We start from the raw sequence: 22,061 nt of genomic DNA on the forward strand, positions 1-22,061 counted from the left end.
CACCCCAAGACCCCGCAAGTCCTCAGTTGCTGCGTGTAGTTACCTACGCCAGGAGGTGAAGAAAGATGACGCTGTCTAGGGGCACCTGGGGGCTGGTTGGTTCAACGTCTGACCCTTGATCTTGGCTCAGGTCATGATCTTGGCTGTGAGATTGAGCCCAATGTTGGGCTCAGCACGGAGTCTGCTTCTCCCTCTCCCTCTGCTCCACCCCATGCTCTGGGGTGCCCTTGCTCTCAAAACAAACAAACAGCCCATTCACAGAAAACTGACTCTCTAAGACTTAATAGAGTGTGAAGTGACTGTGGCTCTGGGTCTGCACCAGGCAGCCGGGGGGATTTTCCTCCTGAGAGCGCCGGAGACTGTGGATAGGCTCCCCAGGGGAAGGGACCTGGGGGTCCAGGATGTTGGTCCTGGATGAAGGCGGGTCTCAGCCCATCGGGCTCCGCGTTCGGTTCACTTGGGAACCATCTTCCGAGTGCAGGTTGCGGGGCCCGTCCCGCACTCCGGAGGTGGGGTGGTGGGGATGGGGGGTCACCGCCTGGGAAGAGCAAGAAGGGCTTCCCCAGCTCCTCGTGTCATACATTCGGGGTGAGCGTTTTAATGAGCAGACACAAAACACTTGCAGTCAAAAAGGTAAGAGAACTGTGTGAACTGAGCTGCCTTTTTTCATATTAGCCGGGCTCTGGTCACTAAACAGAACAATATGATAGCAGCTGAGACACAACATGGACTCACAGAAGTCTGAGATTTCCAGACTCAAATGTGCACGAACACGGACGGTCCTGTGTTGGCGGGGGGCGGGGGGGAGCAGATGAAGGGGTTTCCCTCGGAGCCGGCTAAGCAGGGGTGCTCACCCTGGTTGCCGGGAAAGGCGATGGCGGGAGCCCTCTCTGCAGGCCGTCGGGCCACATCGCAAATAATCCTTTCTGACCCAGCAATTCTAAGGATTTGCTGACAGAAACCCCTTTGCAGGCTCTTCACTGCACTGTGACCACACGTTGGAGACCCCCCCCCATAACCGTCGGCTACGGACAGGCAAGGCATTCGGTGGAACGGGGGCCCGTGGCCGCTCGAAGCCGCCAGAGCTGACGGGGCCCACGTGCCAGCCCGAGTGAGCACAAAGAGTGTGGGGAGAGCAAACACCCAGCAGGCCGCGCGTGTGTGCGTGTGAGTGTGTGTGCGTGCGTGTGCACACATTCCGCCTGTGCACAGAGCCTTTCTGGAAGAGCAGACAGAGGGCTGGGGGGAGACTGGGGCCCGAGGAGACCACACAGCCCTGGACATGGGTCCGCAAGACTCATCTTCAATCTCGAGCCTCCCAAAGGAGGAAGAGGCTCAGAAGCCAATTGGTCGAGTCCCGTCCCACGGCGGAGGCCAGAGGCAGGCCCTGTGACTCCCACGTCCACTTGGCGCCTCTCCTAGCCCACAAATGCGTCGCTGAACTTGAAGCCAGAAGCTTTCCAGTCCCGCCCACAAATGCGTCGCTGAACTAGAAGCCAGAAGCTTTCCAGTCCCACACTGGCGGTTGTTACGAGGGAGGGTCAGTGAAGCCCCAAATGTAGGCCCCCGAGTGAAAAACGCCTGAGGAGTCTCGCTGCTGTTCCTGGGGCTGGTTCCATCCCCGGGGCTGACTGGAGGACCGGGGGAGTGGGGGGGGGGGTTCCTGAGCAGACGGGCCCGGGGTGGGCTGACCGCAGCTTCTGACCCGCCCCGGGGGCCGCGCACACTCAGCTCCCTGCTTGAGAAGTAGAGTTGCGAGACTCAGCAAGTAAAAATTAAAGAAAACTGCATGGGACACGTATCTCTTGTCTGAAATTGAAATTGAACTGTGTAATACTATCAAAAAGGCCTGGGAGTTCTGGGTATCAGGAGCCCAGCCTCCGCCTGCATGTGCGGTGTGGCCCACAGAAAGGCGCTCCTCAATGTTCATAGCAGCAATGGCCACGGTCGCCAAACTGTGGAAAGAACCAAGATGCCCTTCAACGGACGAATGGATAAGGAAGATGTGGTCCATATGCACTATGGAGTATGATGCCTCCATCAGAAAGGACGAATACCCAGCTTTTGTAGCAACATGGACGGGACTGGAAGAGATTATGCTGAGTGAAATAAGTCAAGCCGAGAGAGTCAATTATCATATGGTTTCACTTACTTGTGGAGCATAACAAATAGCATGGAGGACATGGGGAGATGGAGAGGAGAAGGGAGTTGGGGGGAAATGGAAGGGGAGGTGAACCCTGAGAGACTATGGACTCTGAAAAACAATCTGAGGGGTTTGAAGGGGCAGGGGTGGGGGTTTGGGGGAACCAGGTAGTGGGTATTGGAGAGGGCACGGATTGCATGGAGCACTGGGTGTGGTGCAAAAACAATGAATACTGTTACACTGAAAAAAAAAAAGAAAAAAAAAAACGAAAGGCACTCCTCAGAGCCTCAGTCTCATCTGCCAAGTGGAACAGGGACAGAAAGCTACATGAAGGGGCGCCTGGGTGGCTCAGTGGGTTAAAGCCTCTGCCTTCAGCTCGGGTCATGATCCCGGGGTCCTGGGATCAAGCCCCACGTCGGGCTCTCTGCTCGGCAAGGAGCCTGCTTCCTCCTCTCTCTGCCTGCCTCTCTGCCTACTTGTAATCTCTGTCTGTCAAATAAATAAATAAAATCTTAAAAAAAGAAAGAAAGAAAGAAAGGAAGGAAGAAAGCAAGCTACATGAAGCATGTCCAAGAGGCTCTGAAACCGGGTGGGGAGGCCTTGGGGATCAGCACCCCCAAGCCTGAAACCACATTCCCAGCCACAGCCACCAGGGGGCAGCAGCACCTCACACTCCAGGCTCCTCTGCCCAGCTGGGAGCGTGACCCAACTGTCAGGTTCCACAGTCACTTGGCAAACACGAGACCAAGGCCCCTGGAGAGCCCTGTCTGTGCCAGGAGGTCTGTGGGAAGAGGAGCGTGCTCTGGCTCAGAAGGAGATCCAGGGCCAGTCACAGTAGTGGATCTGGGGCTTTGAGAAAGGGGCTCCAGGCAGCCTTGGCCCCAACCAGGCCACTGCCCCACACAACTCATCCTGAGCCCCCATAGGTGAAGCACATCCCCCAGCCCAGCCATCGCCCCTCCTGCCTCACACCCGCTGCACCAGCCTTTTAACAGCCTTGCCGCCCACGCCTGTCCAGAGTGGGTAACACCCCTAGCCACATCCTGAGGTGACCTGGTGACTCTGCCCACTAGCCCTCTTGCCCTGGACACAGCCCTCCCTGTCCTCTCCTATAAGACGGTGACATTGAGGCTCGGCCTCCCTGCTGCAGTGTGGGGTGGGGGAGGCAGAGGGGCGCTGCTCTCATGGGATCCCCACCCACTGCGCTCTCCTGGGTCCAGGTCCCCACCCACCTCCATGCTTCGGTACCTAAGGCTACCAGGCTTGCCCCCTCCCTGTCTTTGTGCATGGTCCCAGGCCCAGGTTCTTCCCACACCAGAGCTGCCTCCATGGCAGTGGGGGGGGGGGGGCAGGGGTCCAACATCCGGGGGATTGAGGAGCCACTTGGCAGCCCTCCCTCTGAGCTGGGGAGTCTGCAGGGCAGGTGTTGACTCAGGCAGTAGCTTCCCCCTCCCCCAAGGCCCTGCAGCCCTTCCCTTTGGCAGCCGATGTGCAGGGTCAATGTCACCGTCTTACAGGAGAGGTCAAGGAGGGCCTTGTCCAGGGTCACGGGGCTCCTCAATGTCCAAGATGAGATTCGTTCCTCTGCCCCGGTGTCTGGGGTGGCCGTGGCTTCCCTGCAGCTCCAGGGAATAGGGACGGGCCACGTGCTGAATCTCAGTCATCATTCCCCGTGGCTAACCCCATGCTGGGCCAGGCTCTGGATCCAAGGACAAAGGGAGGAGCTGGTTGGACAATCCGAGGTCAGTATGAGGGAAGCGGTGCTGTGACTGAGGGGAGCCTGGGGGGCTATAAGCCATCTGGGAGGAGTCGGGGATGGCTTCCTGGAGGAAGGGATATTTGCATGTAATCTTGAAAAGGGCCCGGAGTGTGGGTAAGCATGTGGTTCAGGGAGGACGAGGCAGGAAGGCCGCTGTCGTCGAAACTGGGGACAGGAGCCCCAGCGGCCAAGCCGGGCCGGGCTGAGGGCACAGGGGTTTCCGCCCCCCACACTAGGATGGGCAGCCGGGGCTACCACTCAACATAGCCTCACCCCTGTTTTCTGGAGCCAGCCACTTGCCCACATAGGCCCAGGCCAGGTGCAGTGGACCCTGGACGCCACATCTGCGTGGGACATGCCTGACTGTGTGTCTGTGACCCCTCCACACCGGACGGACACACGCTCCAGCCTGGACCGGCCGGGCTCCCATCTGCGGAGACTCTGGAACCAAACACACCACTGGTCCACAGATACACAGACACACACAGACACACATCCAGGGCAAGGCGCATGGTCTGGGGGCCGTGATGCAGCTAGTTCTCATTCTGCTAATGACTTCTGGGACCTGAGCGAGCCTGAGGGGCCTGGCTGATGGCTCCCCGAGCCCTGGGAGCCGGAGGCGTGTCCCTGGGACCCGTCCCCTCCCCTCCCCTCCCCAGTCTCCTCTCTGCTCGCCACCAGGTGGAGCGCGTGCACCACAGAGACCCTTGGAAACAGAGCCGCAGGGGCCCGGAGAACAGGGACGGGGAGGGTGTGCGTGTGGCGCACAGGTGGGAGATGGGGACACACGCAGCCCACAGGGGGGGAGACCAGCCAGGACGGGCCCAAGTGCGCCCTCTCGTAAACTGCAGGAGTCAGGTGGCCTGGCAGTTCCTCAGAGATGGCTTCCCTTTGGGTCTGAGCCCAGAGGTGCCCCCGCCACCCCAGGGCAGTCTCAGAAGCTTCTGGAAAGAGTCCTGTAGGGGACGGAGGGGAAGTTTGCCCTCCGCAGGCAGCTGCCTTCCCTCGCCAGGTCCCTGCACTAGCCAGGCGGCACTCACCCCATGGCTCTTCTGGGCCCTGACTCTGGGTGGCGTCCCACGTGGTCATGTCCCAAGCCCTCCCTCCGGAGCAGCTCCCGCATAAACACGCCTCCGTCCAGGCCCAGGCTCACCGGGCTCCTGCACCACTGCGTCTCCCACTCTCCTCTCCTCTCACCCCTGTCCTCTCAGAGGTCTTCTGGATGTCCCCCAAGCCCAGCAGAAGGCCACGCTACAGGGCTCTGACTCCCTGAGGACCCCCAGGGTCCCCAGGCTGAGGGAAACCGGCAGAGGCGCCAGGCCCCCCGCTGCCTGCGACACCCAGGGGCCCTGGAGCCCGCCTCCACCGGCCTCGCGCTGGGCGCCACCCCCCACACCCGACGGAATGGCCAACAAGGAGTCCGCGCCTGGCACCAGCTCAGCTCAGCGGACTCAGGATGGCCCAAGGCTGGTGGCTGGTGGGAAGTCGACTTGGGCCCCATAGGCCGAGCCCTGTGCCCACTGCCCCGCTCAGTGGCGCATACCCCCTCGTCCCCTTAGAGGCGGCCAGGCCCAGTTCTGAGCTGGGGCCCTTCTTCTGGATGCCCAAGTCTCCCCTCTGGCCCCTAGGCTCCTCGAAGCAGACTATGCACTCGCTGCTGGCCTGTAACCCAGGGCAGGGCAGCTCCGGGAAAGGTCAGGGACAGGACGGACTTTTGCACAAACTCTCCTCCCTCTGGAAAACCTTCTGCAGGCGTCTGGCCTCCCCATCAGAAGTCTGACGTCCCCTCCTCAGGCGGCCGTGATGAGACTGGACGCCAGTGCCGGCGGTCCAGCGGGGGGCCGCCTGGTCTACGAGGTCCAGACCAGAGTAGGGAGCACAGCAGATGGCCCCCCACTCCCGGCCCCCAGCGGTGCCCCGCGCAGTGCCTCGGCCAGGGATGGAGATTAGGCCCGGGGGCCCCACGCTGAGCCCTACTTAGGGACCCAGGGACAAGCCCCTGCATTTCCCCAGACACATGGGTCCCCAAAAGTGGCTTCAGCTACCTGAAGACCACTCTGTGATTAGGAGTCGTCCCAACTTGGGTCCTCGGGAGCTTATCCTGGGCTGCAGGCCCGTATCTGCAACCCCTTTCTGGAGCAAACAACTTCTCTATGCCCCAGGCCCGCCATCTGGACCACGTGGGTAGTCACGGCTCCCTTGCAGGCTGATGGGAGGTTTACAGCAGCGCATTCAGCAGTATCCGTCCTAGGAAGCCCTCAGCACATGGGGGCTCGCATCTTGCTGGCTTAATGCCAGTTCCCACAGAGGAGGCCAGCTTACCCAGAGAAAGCCTCAGGCTGCATTAATGAAAAGCCAGGGTTGAGAATGAGGGGGTACAGCCCTGCCATCCCAGGGCTTGATCCTGAGCTGTCCAGATGAATACCTTAGACATCGAGCCCGGCCTTCCCACTCTCCCCTCCACATCTCAGGCCTCCTTCCTGAGATCTGAAACAACGTCCCTGCTTCAGGAGTGGTTCCTATTGTTGTAGGTCCATGCCGGACGGGGTGGTGAGCCACACCCACTTTCGTGAGCTCCTGCTGGGGCAGGGTCGAAGAGGACCCCCAGACTCACATCTTCCACATCTGGGCAGAAGCACTTCTGATAGCTTTGGGGTTATATATATTTTTTAGATTTATTTGAGAGCACACACGGTGGGGGCGGTGGTAGGGGAGAGCAGAAGAGAGGAACTTGATCAGACTATGTGCTGAGAGCAGAGCCCGAGTCAGGGCTCGATCTCATGACCGTGAGATCCCAACCTGAGCCAAAAACAAGAGTCAGACGCTTAACCAACTGTGCTACCCACACGCCCCTGATAGCTTTATGTGCCATTTTAACTGAGTCATGGGGGCCCAGATACCTGGTCAAACATTATTCTGGGTGTGTCTATGCAGGTATTTCTGGATGAAATTGACATTTCAGTTAGTCACCTGAGTAGAGCAGATATCTGATGGCCCTTCCCAACGTGGGTGGGCCGCAGCCAATCCGCTGAAGGGCTGAACAGAGCAGGACTCAGTCAAGGGCAATTCTGCTCTGAGGGTCTTGAACTGGGATGCCGATCTCTTGCCTTCAGACCCTTTCTGGAATGACGCCATTGGTTCTCCCGGGTGGAGCTCCAGCTCACAGATATTGGGATTGTCCAGCTTCCAGAATCATGGGGGCCAATGCCTTATAATAAGCGTGTGTGTGTGTGTGTGTGTGTGTGTGTGTGTGTTTAGTTAGATCTCCGACTGGGTCTGCTTCCCTGGAGGGTCCTGCGTCCTGCGACAGCAGTCATTCCCATCCATGCCCCACCCCCATTCCTGGCCCCGAAGCGCCCCCAACAGGCAGTACTGATTAATGTCTTCTGTAAAATTCAAGTCCCTCATGGGAGGGGAGCCCCGGGGAGCCCTGGGGAGCACCCCCCCACCCCCGGACAGAGTTGTCAAGACACCACCTTGTCACTTCTAGCACCGAGAGTGCTGCCCGCCGAGGCCCACAGTTGGGGGCGCGCCGGGAACAAGCCGCTGGCAGTGCCACTGACTCACCAGGCACTCGCCAGGCACTCGGGGACAGCTCGAGTTCATTAAAGGGACAGCCACCGCCCCTGTCCACCTGGGAGGCAGGCTCCGAGTTCAAGCTCTGCCCACTTACCTCTCCGTTTCAGCCCTTCCGCCGGAGAGGACACTGGGGCTCTGAAAGGCCCCGCAGCCCAAGGCAGGTGTGACAGACACGGCTGGCGCCGTCTTGAAAATACAACTCCAGTCCTGATCAGCCCTTCCCGCTGCCATGCCCTCCTGGGAAGGTGGGCCCTCCTCAGCCAAGGGTGCCTCTTGACTGGCCAGTCACAGTCACCTCACACCCCCCAGCCAAGGCACTGACCTAGGTTTCAGCCAAGGAGAGGGGAAGCTGGTGGGGGAATTCCGGAAAGTTCTCCCTCTCCAGGAAGAAGAGAAGACAGGGTTGCTTCTTATCCTGCCTCTGGAATGCTGTGTCAGCTGGATTGCGGGGACCCCAAGGAGACAAGTGTGAGGACAAAAGCTAAATGAGAGATCGGGTTGTGGTGTGGTAGGCAGGGGTGGAGGGTACCTAGGGGCTGCAGGGATATGCTCTCTCCAGAAGCTGGCTTAGCCAAGCCTACAGCACGCTGCCTTTGAACTTGACGTGTGAGACAAACGTCTTACAGTACAATCACCTTCTGCACGGTTTTGTGCTGCTGGGACCAGAGGTGTCCCTCCAGCCCCTGGCTGAGAAACCAGGTCTCCCTCCAGGCCCGTGCCACTGGCTCAGGTCCCCGCTCTGTCCTCACGGGGCCTGAGAGTCAGACCTACCAGCGATGGTTACCTTTTATTTCCATGAGCATTTCTTGGCACAAACGGGGCAGATACTGAAGAAAAGGCTGCGAAGATTTAACAGACACAGGGACAGGACCCGGGCCGAGCCGACCGACAGCAGCCCGCTGAACCTGCCTTGACCAGAGGGTCTGGAGCAGCCCGGAGGCTCTCCGGGGCCAACACGAAACTCCGAGAATTCCATTTATTTGATCATTTTTAATACAGGAAATGCCAGACCAATCAACAGGGAGGACAGACCATACACAGATGCCTGTGTTTACTACGTGGACGGACAGTCGCCACGGCACTGGGCACGCATGCATTTCCTTGGAAACGGGCAGATCGAGAGAGTGCATAAATACCACAAAATAATCAGATTCGGGGGCGGATCACGGGCCACTGGGGCGGGGGGGACCACGCATCACAGGCAACGGAGGCGTGAAATACGGGACCTACACGGCACACGTCACTTCACCAGGGGCATAATTTATACACGAAAAGGAAGGAGGCCACAGTATCCGTACGTGCAAGCAGCTTTGGTCAGAGGAAACGCACGAGCGAGGCAGGGCCATGCACGGGGAGGGCTCGCCCGTCTTCTCTCCCTCTGCTCTCGTCCCCACCTTTCCCACGGCCACCTGCCATCACCACACACAGCAGCTGGCCCGGTCTCGATCTCAGAAGTCCCAACCGTGTCCTCGGCGGTGTTCTCCGGGCTCCCTGGGGCGGGGAGATGCCCCGGGAGCCAGAACTGTGAGCCCTGCGTGTCAACACCTCCCCGGGGGGTGGTGGGGGGCGTCCCTGGCGGGGGGCCGGGCAGGGGGACAGGAGGAGGCCAGGTGGAAGGGGGGAGGCCCAGCCACCAGGCCGGGCAGGTCGCCTGGGCCCCGGCGAGCAGGCAAGGTGGAGGAGGCATCCACTTGTGCAAGCAAAGCTTAGACGGCGAGGCGAGCCTGGGTTCCTCCGCCACCGTCCGGACGCCCGGCCCCTCAGAACTGACTGGCACTACTGGGGTCGCACTGCAACAACCGGACGATGGAGGGGTCGCTCTTGGCACCTTTAATGAATTCTTCCAGGGACAGTTTGCCTGTGGTGCAGGAGAGAGGAGAAATGGGGGTCAGCCAGGGCTCCGCACTCTTCATGCGTCCCGAGGTCCCGGCCACCGCTCCCACACCAGGGGACGCCCCCTTTGGTCTAAGTCTCGCACCTTCCAAAGCTGGGCCAAAGTGGGACTCCGCTAACTCTGCACACCTTTCTGGAAAATCCCTTTCTGCTTTCACCGCCCAGGGCAAAGCATCAGGCACCTTAAAGGACACACCCTGAGTAGGACAGGCGCTGTGGCTTATGGGACAACGTCAATCCTTTTGGAAGCCACCCCAGGCTTTACGTAAGGTGGGACTTGTCCGGAAAGAAAGTCACCTGTAACTGATTTGGAGCTGAGGGGACCATGGCTGGGGGTCGGGGGGCAGCCGGGCCCCCCCCCCCAATCACTGCCCAGTGCCTGATCTCCCCTGGTGGCAGCATGGCTCGCGGCTCGCGGGCGGGATCGCTCTCTGCTGAGGGACTCTTGCCCACCAGGGTGGGGCCTAGAGCGGGCTGGCCTTGCTCTGGGTCCGGCCAGTGACACCCTAGGGCATCCTCTGCCCCTCCCATACCACCGACCCCATTACTGCTAGGACAGGGAGTACGAAGTAGATTTGAAAACTGATATGAGTTCTGGGGGGAAGCCAATGTTGGGACACCCACGGGCCCCCGTCGGTGGTCCCTCTCCCAGGACTCCCACCCTCAAAGCGGAAGGACCTACGTCTGAAGCTGGCCCTGTTCCAGTAACTTATGCCTTGGGGGAGTCCGGGGCTGTGAGGCCGTAGTGACAGTGACCCCGCAGATCGGCAATAAAGGAACGGAGAGGCCTGTGGCCCGCGCCATGCCACCACAGGCAAGATACCAATGTTTCCACGTCTCAAGATCTTTAGCCCTGACCTGGTCTGGAAGATGTGCTCAGTGAGCTGGGGCCAGGGAGCCAGAAGAGGCATCCAGAAGCTTCCAGGCAGAGACCTCCTGCAAGCCCACTGCCGGAGAGGAACAACCCCTCCTCCCAGCCCCCAGCAGGAGGCAGGCAGGCTGGCCCCAGGGGCGACAATACAACATCCAGGCTCAAGGATGGGCTGGGAAGCACCCCCTCGATGGAGAAGTTCTCCGGGACCCTGTGCCTGCACAGAGGGGCTGCTGGGCTCTGGTGCTTTCCTGTGCTTGGTGGGGACTTTTACCCACCACTCCCCCAACTCCGTCACTCACAGTGAGAAGCTTCTGAGAGCATAGCCCCTCCTCCTGGTAGACAGCAGGACAGGTGAGGGGCTGATGGGGGACCCGAGGGGCTCTGGGGGTTCCTGAGCACAGTCTGGGTCTGCCTGGCAGCAGTCGGCGTGTTCCTGGCGCTCAGCCAGTCTCCATTCACACTGACGGCCGGGATGGGTGTGGACGGGAGGGCGCTGTGCTGGGGGAAACCCGCCAGGCGCCCCCGACCCCTGGAGAGGATGGCAGGGAAGGTAAGACAACGTGCAGGGCCCTGTCCACTCTAGAAGGGGTGCCCCTGAGCACCGCTGACTTCACCTTCATCTCTCCACAGCACTCTCCTTTCCCGCACCAAGGCCTGGGACAGATGGACACCGGGGCTCGCAGAGGTGCCCTGCACCGCAGCGCACAGACTCGGGGTCCCAAACAAGCTGGTAAGATGTGGGCCCAGTTGGCCTTCTGGAGGAGCGGCGGGAGGAGCTCAGGCTGGGAAGCCAGGCAGGGGAGAGGGGTCGAGAGCGCCATGCCCAGGGCTCTGTGCTCACAGCACTCTGGGTATCGTCTCCCTGAATCCTCACAACCACATGAGCCTGCGTTTATCATGCCCATTTCACAGAGGAGGAAACCAAGGCTCAGGAGAGCCAAGACTCGGTGCAGGTCCATCGGAGTCCGAAGCCTGCGTCTTACTACCCTGGAGGGTGAAGCCAGGCTTTAAATCTGCCCAAGGGCAATGCCAGGCACAAGGCTGTCTTGTTTCACTCGTGACCATGACTAGGGAACCGTCGCCACGCTGTCTGCTGCGTCCGGCGTACCTTCTGCCGCGGTGCTCACACAGTAAGCCTGTCCCTGGGCCAGCTCGGTCCTTAAACCCGTTTGCCAGAAGCGCTGCACACCTTACAGAGCATTTCCTAATGCATTAGCTTGTTTTTCATCTCCAGCTCAGCCCAGGGGGTGTTGCCTTTTCTACTCTAAATGTCCCATTTCTTTATTGCTCAAAAGCAAATCCAACCTGACTCTCAGACTGCACTTGACAAAGCCGGCAGGAGGCCTGGACCTATCGGGTCGTAGCTGCCTGCTCTTACGTGGATCCTGCAGAGTCCCACTGCCACGGTTCCCCAACAGAGCCCCTGGGGGCCGCTGGGGAGCCTGCCATCTTAGGAGGACAGCAAGGGTCCCACCATTCAGGGACCTTGATCTGCACCCTTCCCCCAAACCCAAGAAGGGCCCAGGTGCCATCAGTGCCCCTGCCTCCCGGTCCCTGGGACACATCCAAGGGGCTGACAGTCTCTCCTATTTTAAAAGCACTTTAAAACGACACTAGGGCTCAGCGGAGACAGGGGGCACAGAGGACAGAGGACACAGACCCGGGTCTCCCTGACTGAATCCTGCCTCTTCCCTCAGGCCATGGGGAGCTGGGGGAGGCCTGAGGAGCTGCCGAGGGAGAGGGAAGTGCTCTAAACATACCTCTGCTCTCAGTAGCCCTGCACATGCGCACGCACACACACACACACACACACACTCACACATACGCCCACACGCCCACTTCTTACCATCGTTGTTGGTGTCCATCTGCCTGAAGATCTTGTCCGTTCGTTTCTCCGGAGTGGACTCATCCTCGGGCATTTTCATCACAGAGGACACCATTTTGTAGATAGCCTGCAAAGAGACACGTAGAATCATGTGCTCCGAGATTCTGGAACATTCCTGGGCAGGTGGGGGCAGGTGTGAACTTCTTCCCAGGCCACAGAAAGACATGGAGAGGTCGGGATGCAAGCAGCCTTCAGGACCCTTCCTCAGCTTTCTAGAGGAACATTTCCAGAATGTTCCACGGGGACGATCACAGACGGCACACAGGGCAAAGGAAGCCAGGCCAATTTATGTGACGTTCAAGAGCAGCAGAAACCACAGCACACTGACAGCCGGAGACTGGGGGCTGTCTGGGTTGCAGGGGGAGAGTGCTCGGGATGACACTTGAGGGACGCTTCTGGGGGACTGCGAATGTCTGTAACTCACCAAGGGTGGTGGTCTTAGGGGCATATGTGCACGACCCCCGTGCCCCAGCACACAGCTGTGCGCGTTTCACTCTGTGACTGTTAGACCTCCGCTTAAAACAAGCAAGATTTCACCCCCGACATCCATAGGGAGAACCACATCATGACCCCCAGAAAGGACCGGCGGCAGGACTGCACAGGTCTCTCCAGAAGGAGGGAGAATGCACAGGCGCACACCTCCCCGGGACAGGACATCCTCACGGGACTGGGCCACGCAGCACGCCCAAGGGCAGAGCCAAAAGCAGCACCAAGCCGCTCCAAGGTCTTGGTCGGCTTCCAAAGTACTAAAAACTCCAGTCCGTGCTGAGAAGGGTACAGGAGGTCAGTATCCCACCGGTAGGCTGAGAGGCCACGGGGAAGGGTCTCGGGGTTTGGGAACGTGGTGGGGGCACCCAGCAGCCAGATCCCATTCGCACAGGCGTGGCGCCCATCCCTACCCCGTACTCGCTGTTTGAACAATCCCACTGGCGTGTCTCAGTTTTGGCCAGGCCGGTCTGCTCAGCCAGCGATGGGCATGCCCGTTTGCAAAAGGGGTGATAGGTAGGCTAGGATTCCAGGGAGAAAGAATTCTCACTCCCACCGCCTCTTACGGTGAAGGACCAGAAGGGACAACTGAGCCACACAGGCCCCACCTGTGCTGACTTACTCTGCATGAGAACAAGCTACGGGGGGCAGCGGGGTGGTCACCCCTTCAGGCCACGTGCGGCTGGCGCGGGAGCTCATGGGGTTGACGCTCTTTGCTCAAGACTTAGCTCCTGGGCCACAGAGTTCCTTACATGCAGAGAAGGCCTCTTCTCGGGAATTCTAGAACCGAATCTCCCCGGCTCCAGGGGCCCCAGGGAGCGGTAGCTTCCGGCTCTCTCCTCCCATAAACCCAGGCAGCCGGTGAAGGGAACCGAACGGGATTTCTTTCTGGAAAATGGCCTCACCTGCCGCTGACAGGCATGAAGGCATGAAGGGGGAAAAAGGCCTCACAGGGAGAGATGTTCCTTCTGAGTCAGAGCCTGTTACTCCGGGACCACTAATATTCCAGTTTTCCTTTTCTGCAGCACGCTCCTGGGGACGTGGCAAACTGCGTGTCGCCGTCTCGAATACGGAGACTCAAGAAGGGCTTAGCAGGGAGCAAGGGACCTCTCCTTTAGGATTTTCAGCTCTGCTAATTCTTAGGACATGCCCTCTCTGAGCTTCGGGCTTCATGAAATGCGGAGAAGGACCCCCCACCCTGCCCTTAGCCCAGGCCTGCTCCAGAAATACTGGGTCTTATCATCCCTACGGCAGTGACCTCCCTGGCCAGGTGACAGGGAGTCCAGGCTGGGGCAGGGGGCAGGGGGCGTTCGAGGGACCCGGGGCGGGCAGGGGCGGGGCCCTACCTGCACGATCTCCAGCATCTCGCTCCGGCTGATGTAGCCGTTGCCGTCCAGGTCGTACATGCTGAAGGCCCACTTGAGCTTCTGCTCCAGCTTGCCCCGGGACGTGACGCTCAGCGCGATGATGAACTCCCGGAAGTCGATGGTGCCGTCCCCGTTGGTGTCGAAGGTGCGGAAGACGTGCTCGGCGAACTTGGAGGCGTCGCCGTAGGGGAAGAAGTTGGCGTAGATCTTCTTGAACTCGTCCACGGTCAGGTGGCCGGTGGGGCAGTCCTTCAGGAAGCCCTTGTACCACTCCTGCAGCTCGTGGTCGGTGAACTCCGTGTTCTCGCGCAGGTCCTGCAGCACCTCGGGCCGCAGCTTGCTGTTCTGCTTGCCCATGGCGGTGGCGGGTCACCCCTGCAAGACGGGGGGGGGGGCGGTGTCAGCAGGGGCGGGTCCCCGGGGAGGGGGGTGCTGCGTGGAGAGGCCCCCACCGTGCACGAACGCCCTGCGGGGAGGGGGACCACTCGTGGGCACATCCTGTGTCCGGGAACGTGTTCATGGTGGGGAGGGGCGGGAAGCAACCGAAATCAGTGGAAGGAGGTGCTCCCGCTGCCGGCCCAGCGCACCCCTGACCCTGGGATCTGACCGGCTCTCTCCTCTCTTCGGCACCACGTCCTGCTTCTGGAACAGGAGTCCAGAAACTCTGAAGGTGTCCCCTCTCTGTTTTGTCTCGGAGAAGCTCCCCGGGGCAGGGCGCGGGGTGAGGTGGCTCTAGAATGAGAGCGGAGCAGCCCACGACGTTTCCCGAATGCGACCAGTAGCAAATCGGGCGCCGCGGAGCGCGGGATGTGCCCCCATGCAGCTCCCCGCGCGGCCCAGGCGGAGGACGGATCCGCAGTGACACGGCGGCCACACGCTGACCCACTGTCACCTCCTCAGCTCATTTCGTGGTCCGGCCCTGACGGTAACACGAACAGCCATCGTTTTTCAAACATACAGAAGACGAGACCATCAAATTGAAATGCCTCCCACCCCCTTCCCGGAGACGCCCGCTTGGAACTGCTTGTGTATTTATGAACCCTAAACAGTGTGCACCGCACCCCCATCCAGTAAGAGGACAGTCGGAGCTCATCTCTTCCCCGGCATGTCCTCCTGGCTCCCTCCTGGGTTTTATTAGCTTTATGATACATATCTCTGTTTTTACTTATCTATACAGCTTTATCTTTTTAAAAAGATTTTATTTATTCATTTGGGGGGAGAAAGCAAGCAGGTGCGATCAGGGGGAGGGGCAGAAGGAGAGAGGATCTCAGGCAGACCCCCCCGGGCCACCGCTCCCCGACACAGGGCTCGATCTTGCGATCCTGAGATCGTGACCTGAGCTGAGAGCGAGAGCCAGACGCTTGACTGACCGAGCCACCCAGGTGCCCCTTTATGACTTTAAATGACATAGTTCAAGTTCCTTTCCTAACTTCTATGGAGGGCAGCCTGGCCATGTCTTTCCAAAGCTGCAAATGCCCAGCCCTTCCATTCGGAGGAGTAGCTACAGATACTCCAGCCGGGCAAACAGCGTACCTGTGCTGGGCTTGCTGCCCCGATTTCTGTAACAACCCAGGCGTCCGTCACCGCGTACTGAGAAGCGGTGACCAAGACGTGTTTTTAAGTGAAAAGAGAAAGTGCGCACCAGCACAGAGTTTGCGGCCCTTTGTGAAAAAGACAGAAAACCATGTACACATGTGTGTTTCCGTGTCTGCAAGGACCCGTTAGGATGTGGCATTGCCTAGAGAGAGACGGCTGATGGACAAGGTTGGAATGGGGAGTTTTTATTGTAAATCCTTTTGCAATTTTAAAATGCTGACCTCTGTGCATGTATCTTCACACAAGGAGCACCTGCGGGGCTCTGTTGGTTAAGCCTCTGTCTTCGGCTCGGGTCATGATCTCAGGGTTCTGGGATCAGTCCTGCCTCGGCTTCCTGCTCCGTGGGGAGCTGCTTCTCCCTCCTGCTGTTGTTCCCCCTGCTCATGGGCACACTCACGCTCTCTCAAATAAATAAATAAATAACATCTCTAAAATTAAATAACAAAAATAAAAGTAGCCCGACCTCTATTTCTTCATTGAGAAACTTCCCTCTTGGTTCTTTCTCCATAAGATCAAGTTACTGATCTCCCCTTTTCTTTATCAGCTTCTGTTCCGAGAACCACCATTTTTACAACGTCAGGGTTTACAATCTCGGCTTTCTGCCCTGACCTATAGGCTGATCCCAAAAAAGCGGAAGTGAGCAAATGTTTGAGGAAGCCAGTTGTCAGGGCAGCCCCCGCCCTGGGGGAACCATCCTTGCCTCACTCCAGTCCACGCAGAACCTGCGAGGCCACCTCGCCAAGTGCAGCGTGTCCTAGGACAAGGGCACACATGACCTTCATTCCACAGGAGCTGAGAGGTCACAGGAAGTCAAGGTCTCAAGGTCAGGGAACCCCACGCCTTCACCAGCCAGCTCTCTGACCTACCCCAGGACGTGCAGCAGCACAGTCTGGAAGGCCCCCAAAAGTCCTGGCGTTCACAGGTCGCTGATTCTGCTTCTGGTCCCTTCGGAAACTCAGTTAATTAATAGGATTTTCTTTTTCTTTTTCTTTTTTTTTTTTTTGGTAATGACCACTGTGATTCCTACGGGGAAAATAAAGATGAATGTGGAAATCAAGATGTCTCACGGGAGAAGGAAAACCAACCAAGAAACAGGTCGGATCTCGGTCCACTGGGAAACCTTCAGGCCAGGTTTGGGGCTGCGGCTGCCTCTTGACTCTGCGTTTTCTGTCATGCTCTTGGGGCCCCACCGGACCAGCTCCCCGGCCCTTCCGGGTGTCCCCTTGGTGGCCTGATGGCAGGGCACTGGGATGGCCTTGCCTGCCAAACCCAAGGACCGGAGCTGAGGGCACAGGGAGAAGCCACGTGGGTGTTGTCAGGGCCTTAGGCCAGGTGCCCATCCTTCTCTGCCTGTGCATCTGTCCACCCACAGGCTCTCCTGCCCGCACTCCAAGGTGGGGATCAGATCCAAGCAGCCTTGGGTGTGACCCTGAGACTTGCCCCGAGGCTGGTCCCCTCGCTGAGGCACCCCCTGCCCACGCCAGCCTCCTGGGGGTGTGTTCTCGAGCACACATGTCTACACACACGGAGGGGAGGCTCGGAGTCCGGGAGGCCCCTGGTGCAGCATAGGGACCCCCCAAAGGTGACCCCACAGAAGCCACTGAGCGGGCAGGCCAGGCCGCAGGGAGAGCCCTCAGAGCTCAGGGCTACGGACACCCTCTGCTCTCTCTGTCCCCAGGGCACCCTTCTCCAGCCCAGCTCCCACGTGCTTTCTCTGCTCCTGTGAGAGTCCTTTATTAACCTGCCAGCCGCACCCCTGCTTTGTCCGCTCTGTTTAAACAGCCTCCTGGCCTCCTCCTGTCACTTAGGACTTCTGCATGGCAAATTTGGGACGGCAAAACCTGGAGCCCAGCTGGCCCGGCGGGTGGCCCGAGAGCCCCCCACACAGGGTGACCCGCCGCGTGGCTTCCTGCCAGCAGCCTCACCTCTCTGTGTCCTGGGACCACTGAGCAGCACTCCCCTCACCCCGGGGCTCCCAGACGCCACCTGGGACACCCTGAGGGCTTTGAGCACTTCCAGGTCAGAGGCACGTGGGCTTGAAACGGGTTCACTTCCAGCCCTTTCATCAGTTCAGCTGCTCTCGAAGCCCCGATACGGCACGCTCTCCTCCAGTTGTGGCATGTCTCAGCCAGCAACCCGGGTGGGCACCCCAACAGTTGTCCGGGGTCTCCCCGTGGGGCCTCCCATCTGCAGCTTCCGCGGCCGCAGAGCCCCGCACACGGTGGGCCTGGGCCTCGGAGGGTTCCTTCCGCACCGGCGCGTCCCCGTTCTTCACTCCGTCTGCCAGACCCGGCACTGTTCCCGCCAGCAGCAGCGTGTGTCCCCGTGTCCCCAAAGGGGGCGCATCATACCACACAAGGCGCAGCAGGAGAGGACCAGCGTGAGCAGGGCGGGCCGGCCGCCGTTCTGGACGGAACCCCCAAATTCACCTTGGAATGCGAATGCATTTGGAAACGGGGTCTTTTAGAGGTAATTAAGGTCAAATGAAGTCATTGGGGTGGGTCCTGACCCAATGTGACTGGGGCCCTTAGGAGACACAGAAGGAAGGGCGTCTGGGTGGCTCAGCTGGTTACGTGTCTGCCTTCAGCTCAGGTCATTCAGGGTCGTGGGACCGAGCCCCACATCAGGCTCCCTGCTCAGCGGGGAGTCTCTTTCTCTGCTCATGCTCTCTCTCGTGCTCTCTCTCTCAAATAAATAAAATTGGATCTTTAAAAAGAAAACAGACACAGACGGAATGCCAGGCGAGGTCACAGCAAGAAGACAGCTGTCTGCAAGCCCAGGAGAGACCTCAGAAGGGACCAAACCCGTGACCCCTTGGTCTCAGACTTCTGGCCTCCGGGACTGTCAGAAAATAATGTTTCTGAAGCTGCCCGGTCTGTGTTACTTGGTTATGACAGCCCCGGGATGCTAGCTCGGCTGCCCCTGGCCACGGACTGAGTCAGCAGATGCCATTAGTGTCTGTGGGGCCAGGCACCGGGAGGCTCCCACGGCCTCCCTCCCACCCTGCCAGCAGGTTCCAGAGGCAAAGCCAGCACTCGGCCCAGGCTGCCCGGCCCCTGCCCCGCACCCTGCAGCGGGCAGCCACGGGAGGGCCACGTGGCCACAGGAGGGTCCATGGGAGGGCCAGGCGGCCACGGGAGGGTCCACGCGAGGGCCACGTGGCCACAGGAGGGTCCACGCGAGGGCCACGTGGCCATGGACAGCACCTTCACTGGGCAGCGTTGGATCGTTAATGGCTCATCCTTTACCCTGATTAGCATCCTGTCTCTTTCACCACAGAAACAAGCGGCCTTCAGTCAAGTTCTAGGCTCCGCGGGCTCAGGATTGGTCCCTTCAGAGTCCACTCAGCTCCTGAAGACCAAATCCACACTCAGAACGACGCTGTTGGTCTGCCCCAGGATGTGTCTGTGATTTATGTTCTTTCAGATTTGACAGAAACGCCAAACCCCCAACACTTGCTCTGCCTGAGACAACACGTGTTTACGGAAAGGAAGGTACCAGATTAGGGAGAGGGACCAGTACCGTCAACCCAAAGCTGGAAGGTCACAGCAGAGAGAGCTCAGCGGTGCGCCCGGGGGGTGGCCTCACACCTTGCCAGCTCCCTCCCACGCATGTCCCCGAACTGACCCACAAGACTGCAAGGGCCCCCCCCAGCCCCCCTCTCACAGTGCTTCCAAATGGGGGGTGGAGGGTGTTCCTGAGAGGCTGCGTGCGGGGAGAGGGCCTCCTTCCCAAACTAGGGTTTCTTCCTGGTCTGACAGTCTAAGATCCCCGGGTCTGGAGGTCCAGGTGGGGGAGTCTCTCACCACAAGCGGTGACCCCTCCCAAGAAAGGCAAAGGAGACTGGGAAGGGAATACAGCATTCCCTGGAAGATTCTGGAAATGTGAGGTCTACATGTTGGTGTGCCTCACCTCACCCTGCACTGGGTCCTGAGCCATTTAATTGTGGGGATGCTTGCCCACACATGTCCCCAAGCCGGAGCTCTGTACCCCAAAAACCCAAGCCCAGAAGTGGGGGCCATCAGCATGTTTTCGGGGCCTGGCGCCAGGCTGGGCACACAGGAGGTGCAGTCTCCTGGAGCCCATCGGGCCCTCCGAATGGCCAGGGATGCACCTTATTGTTCTCAATGTGCTCGGGCGGTTACCACACAGGTGCCTATGGACGGGGTAGGGGTGGGGGGGGTGGTGCTCCTGGGACCAACAATTACATTCCCACAGGGACGGGGGACTAGGCAGTCTGCCTAGGAAGACAGCATGCGTAATCAAAACCGAAAGAGAAGTGTAAGGGCCTACTTAGCCAGAGCGACTCCATCTTGGTTAAACAGCTGTTTTGTTGTTTGTGCGGTAAACTTAAATTAACCTCCCCTCCTCCCCCCGAGAAGAACTTACTTAAAAGCAAGTCCAGGAAACCAGTAAAGTGTAGTTGGCTAGTCCCTGATAACAGAACCCAGAATACAAGGACAAGTCAGGCCAGATGAAAACATCTAATCAGTAAAAAGCACATATGCAACCTCCCTAACCACCAAAGAATGTAAACCCCGCCTTTTGGCCGCCAAACTTGGGCGCCAATTATGGCCAGAGTGAAAAGACACACAAACCCAGTAGGTTAAAATAACAAGATATGGGTTGCGGTTTTACCCAGTAAAAGGTAGCCTGTGAGGTTGGGAGGGGTCGCTCTCTTTCGGGGCGGCCCTGACCGGTCAGTCGATTCTTGATGCTTGGCACAAATAAAGCTTTGCTTAACCTTCGCTTTGTACCAGTCTTGCTCCTTTGATAACGGACCCCAACTATAAGGAGGTCTTTTTTTTTTTTAAAGATTTTATTTATTTATTGGACAGAGATCACAAGTAGGCAGAGAGGCAGGCACAGAGAGAGGAGGAAGCAGGCTTCCCGCTGAGCAGAGAGCCTGATGCGGGGCTCGATCCCAGGACCCTGGGATCATGACCTGAGCCAAAGGCAGAGGCTTAACCCACTGAGCCACCCAGGTACCCCTATAAGGAGGACTTTAAAAGCCCCTGGAGGTCAGGGAGCCTGGGTAGCTCCTTGGTCACATGCCCAACACGTGATTTCTGCTCAGGTCTTGATCTCAGGGCTGTGAGTTCAAGCCCCACACTGGGCTCCACACTGGGCATGGAACCTACTACAACAAATAAAACCAAACCAAAAAGCCACTGGAGGTCGACGCCCATAGGCTACCTCTAGGCAAAGTCCAGGTGCTGGGAAGGCGGGGGCCACCTTGGCCAGGCTGGGAAGGGGCAATGTTATCTCCATCTTAGACACAAGTGAGGTTTCCATGAAGCACGAACTCATCTGTGACCTTCCCTGGGGTCCCTTCCTTGCCCAGGGCCCGCAGGCAGTGATGGAGGCCGCCACGGCGCTCCCGGCGGATAGTTCCCCCACCATGAAGTGGCGCCCATGAAGGTGAAATGGGGTCCCTCACGCTGGCCCCTCACTGGGCCAGCTCCCACGTGCTTCCTGAAGACTCAGACGCAACAGTTAACCCCGAGAGCCTCGTGTTAGCTCTGTCCCGGAGGCGCTCAGCCCAGAGCACGCAGCCTCCCAGGGACCCAGGACGGGGGGAACGCTGCGTGAACACTGACCCCTCTTTTACTAATCACGCCAAGGAACGGTTATTGATGACTGGATGGCTGGGAAGATGGATGCTAACAAGCCAGCCTTTCTGCAGAGACAAAGCAACCACCCCCTTTCTCAGCAGAAATGGCCCCACAGCCCTGGTGCTCAGGCACACACCATCCTTCATCTGCAGACCAGAAAATCCCTCATCTCCGCTGACGGATGGGGTGAAGAATGGGTGTGCCAGGAAGGGTGATCAATTCGGGATCAGAGCCACCGTCTCACTCGGCTTGAAAAGCTTCGTGATCAAGCGGGGCTCGGCTCAGACAGCCAACAGCCTTCTGAATGCATCAAAGACCGCATTTTCATTCCCAGTAATGGAAGAATGGGGAGACGGTTAATGTAGCACTTACATCCGTCCATCTCTCTGGCTCTCGGTTACTCTATCTATCGTTCTTAATGTGCTAAATTGTTCCAAGAGAAAAAAAAAAAAATCGCAAACATGTAGCTGGGGAGCCCTGTGAAAATATTTAACCCAAAGTAGGTATCGCCTGCAAATTAAAGCCTTTTTAATGGCGTAGTTCTTCCAAATGCTTGGTGAGGCTCGGGGGAACCAAGTTCCGAGCGTGTGCATTAATCCACAGCTCCACACCGGCTGACGGCGTGGGTCGACACTGCAGCCATCGCTTTAAAATGCTTTCGGACGCCTGGGTGGCTCGGTGGGTTAAAGCCTCTGCCTTCAGCTCAGGTCATGATCTCAGGGTCCTGGGATCGAGCCCCGCATCGGGCCTCCGCTCTCTGCTCCGCAGGGAGCCTGCTTCCTACCCTCTCTCTCTCTCTGCCTGCCTCTCTGCCTACTTGTGATCTCTCTCTCTGTCAAATGAATTAAAAATCTTTAAAAAAAA

General features: G+C 58.8%; 1 protein-coding gene across 3 annotated transcripts in view; it reads right to left on the bottom strand.

Moving 5' to 3' along the window:
• Positions 1 to 8,443: 8,443 nt before the first annotated feature.
• The window catches only part of HPCAL1 (hippocalcin like 1), a 106,859-nt gene continuing 93,241 nt past the window's right edge, over positions 8,444 to 22,061 (bottom strand). For all 3 annotated transcript variants that reach the window (XM_044262082.1, XM_044262081.1, XM_044262083.1), the window contains 3 exons: positions 13,966 to 14,361; positions 12,095 to 12,200; positions 8,444 to 9,339 (listed from right to left, as the gene is read on the bottom strand). In XM_044262082.1, coding sequence (XP_044118017.1) covers positions 9,242 to 9,339; positions 12,095 to 12,200; positions 13,966 to 14,343 — 582 coding nt within the window. In that variant the 5' untranslated portion in view covers positions 14,344 to 14,361 and the 3' untranslated portion in view covers positions 8,444 to 9,241. The remainder of the gene's footprint in view (positions 9,340 to 12,094; positions 12,201 to 13,965; positions 14,362 to 22,061) is intronic.

The sequence above is a fragment of the Neovison vison genome, chromosome 8, assembly GCF_020171115.1.
Source record: "Neovison vison isolate M4711 chromosome 8, ASM_NN_V1, whole genome shotgun sequence".
Classification (NCBI taxonomy): domain Eukaryota; kingdom Metazoa; phylum Chordata; class Mammalia; order Carnivora; family Mustelidae; genus Neogale; species Neogale vison.